The sequence below is a fragment of the Helianthus annuus genome, chromosome 6 (genome assembly GCF_002127325.2).
Source record: "Helianthus annuus cultivar XRQ/B chromosome 6, HanXRQr2.0-SUNRISE, whole genome shotgun sequence".
Lineage (NCBI taxonomy): Eukaryota > Viridiplantae > Streptophyta > Magnoliopsida > Asterales > Asteraceae > Helianthus > Helianthus annuus.
Genome location: NC_035438.2, coordinates 22,347,781 through 22,350,906, shown reverse-complemented (window position 1 = coordinate 22,350,906; position 3,126 = coordinate 22,347,781). Strand labels below are relative to the sequence as shown.

Below are 3,126 nucleotides of genomic sequence, written 5' to 3'. Positions count from 1 at the left end.
TATAACTATCAAAACCGAATAACCATAACCACCATAACCGATCGGTTATGATTTTGTTAATAACCGACATCGCGGTTATGGTTATGGGTTTTGGTCAAAACCGACCCAAACCGACCCATGCACACCACTAATGTCTTGTACACTTTGTATGTACAATTTAGATGTCTTTACAATAACCATTCTATTCATTTAAGAGTTCTCGCAAAAAAACATGTACATTTCCTATGTCAAGAATACTTATGTGTTAATGTTTAATGTATATAGGTGCGGTGTTTTTGGTTTAATGAACACATCAACTTATGCCATCCAACAAGTTTTTGGTAAACTTAGTATAAATTAAATGTTTCATTTATAAGATCTTTCAAACTACTTTCAATAATACACCCACCAAGTTTTTGGTAAACTTAGTATGATTTTTTTTTTTTTTTTTGAAAAATAACTTTCATTAAAAACCGCCCCCGACCCAAACGGGCAAAAGGCCAATACAAAACAGGAGCCCCGACCCAAACGAGCAAAGACCAAAACTACAACATGTACATAGGGTATTTACACCACTCCTTCCAACTAATATATTTACATGATGATCTATTTTAAAGCCATCCAAACCCTCTCGATTTAATATCTATCAAGATCTCTTGAGAACTTCTCCTGCATTGATTAAACACCAACTCATTTCTAGCATTCCATATACACCAACACGTGATAATTACCAATCCCCGTAAAATTTTCTTCACTTTTTTTCTTTCTTGGTTGGAGTTATGAATATCCATCAAGTCTTTGAATTCGAAAGCGAAAATCGGAGGGATGTTGCACCAATCACTGAAAGTCGCCCGTACACGAATCGCCATCAAACATGATGTGAATAGATGATCCAAAGGTTCCTCGTACTCGTTGCAGAAAGGGCACATAACCGATGTTATCTCTACGTTCCTTCTTCTCAGATTGACTCTAGTAGCAAGACGATCCAAGTTACCTCTCCACGCCATGAGATTGCACTTGATAGGGACCCATTTGCTCCATTCATAAGTAGGAAGGTGACTAGATCCCCTATAAGAAATTAACGTCTTTTTAACCGATTTCACCGAAAATCCATCCTTTATGTCGATGTTCCACATCCATGTGTCCTTTTCGTTTGACAATCTCACCATGTTAATAGCTTCTTGGCATTCCTGCCATTCCTTACGTTCAATATCAGACTCGGGCAATCTAACCCAACTCTAACAATGACCGCCGTTTCCTTGACCCATCCCTATTCTCTCCGAAATCCTACAAGATTTATTAGAATCCAAAGCAAAAAGGTGTGGCCATCTTTCCAAGAATGGAAGATCACCCACCCATGTATCAATCCAAAACCAAATATCCTCCCCGTTCCCCACTTTTCCCATAATCACCTGGTTAATGTTTTTCTCATTTAATTTTAGTTTGAAAATCATTTTTGCAATATTATTCCAACACCCCATAAACTTTTCATTTAAAGACAGGAAGCTTTTATGATTGTTTTTCTTATAGCAAGCATTCACCACTTTCCTCCATAAGCTTTGATCTCTATATCTCCAAATGTATCATTTGTATGATTTTTTAAACTACTTTAAATAATAGGTGTTTAATTCATGGTCCGATTTGGCTTCATTGTTAGCTTTTTAATTGGTTGGTTTAAAATGTTCCCAATAGGATTGGACCGTTTAATTTAAGCTAAAATAATCATTCATTTTAAATCAGATGGGACTAATTACATATGTAAAGTCATTAAACCTTAGTGTTGTATTTCCAAACAATTTCCTTCTTATTTGAATTATATATTGACCCACTATTAAGATATAATATTGTTTTTTTCTAAAGGGATGTCTCATGAATAAACCATTGTTATATGTTTTATTTGTTGACATTTTATGATCAAAGACCCTGTACACAAGATCTATAAATCAAAAATTATGTTTTTCAAGTATTGAAACAATTATTCTCTCTATAAGTTTCACGCTCTAAATAGAATTGCCATCCACAATAACGAAGGTGTGAGGGAAAATCTTTAACATCTTTAACTTCAATGACTCGTCTTTTCTCCCATCATAACCAGTACATCCAAATATGGAATCTAAATAAGTTAGTGATCGGTGTTTCCTTGTCAACTAACCTTTTGTAGGTTTATAGTTTAGAAGAACCATGAAGCTCTTTCCGAATCGTGTAAATTTATTTTATCTCGGTGGTACTCTCAAAATATCAATCGAATAATTCAAAGAGAAACAAGAATGAGTATGAGATCTTATTCTCTGAGACATGTACCAAAAATAGACAGGACAATTGAGTTTTGTAGTTGGAAACCATCATAATGTTTAGTTAAAACGACCTAACACTCTATGAAAGAGTATGTTAGTTGGTAGTTAAAACGGTTCACCGTTATTCGGTCGCAATTAGCGGTAACTTTTGTCAGTATGATAACCTTGAGCAGGAACTCCTTCGGCAGTAACAAAGTTAACGTTGACCACCCTAGTTGATATGGATAATCAATTACTATTGATTGTAGTTACTATTGATAACACAATTACCATTGATCATAGTTGTTATTGATGTAGGTTTGGTATAATTTAGGAAGAGCATGATGGATTTGCCTTGCATACAAAATACTTTGTTTCCTTCCACATATCACTTATGTGAATGTTTGTGATCGATTCTTAAGTTATTGATTCTTAAGTTATTGTTTGTTATTGAGATATTAGATTTAAATAACCTTAACTTTCACCACTTGGCCAATAACACTCTCAATTTATGAATTGTATCACGTCACTCTCAACTTTCAACTTATTTTCCTATGTCACTCCCAAACTAACTGAACCCTAACCCGGTTAGTTGACATCAGACGCCACGTCATAAAAAAGCCACGACATCTACCATGTCAGATGCCACGCCAGCAAAAAGTACCATGTCAGATGTCACGTCAGCAAAAAGTGACATGTCAGATGCCACGTTAGCAAAAAAATAACACATCAGCAAAAAAAACTAACTGAGTTATGGTTCGGTTAGTTTGAGAGTGCTAGAGGAAAATAAGTTGAAATTCGAAAGTGACGTGGTATAATTTATAAGTTGGAAGTATTATTGTCCAAATTATGAAAATTTAAGTTATTTAAATTC

The 3,126-nt window shown here is 34.6% G+C and overlaps 1 protein-coding gene across 1 annotated transcript; it reads right to left on the bottom strand.

Moving 5' to 3' along the window:
* Positions 1-590: 590 nt before the first annotated feature.
* Positions 591-1,148, bottom strand: LOC110881020. The gene has a single exon (XM_022129409.1). It carries the CDS (start codon positions 1,146-1,148, stop codon positions 591-593), a length of 558 nt encoding a protein of 185 aa, XP_021985101.1.
* Between the last annotated feature and the right edge of the window lie 1,978 nt (positions 1,149-3,126).

What these genes read in the sequence shown, in the direction of transcription:
- LOC110881020 (XM_022129409.1), bottom strand. Translation starts at nt 1,148, where the DNA reads ATGGTGAGATTGTCAAACGAAAAGGACACATGGATGTGGAACATCGAC.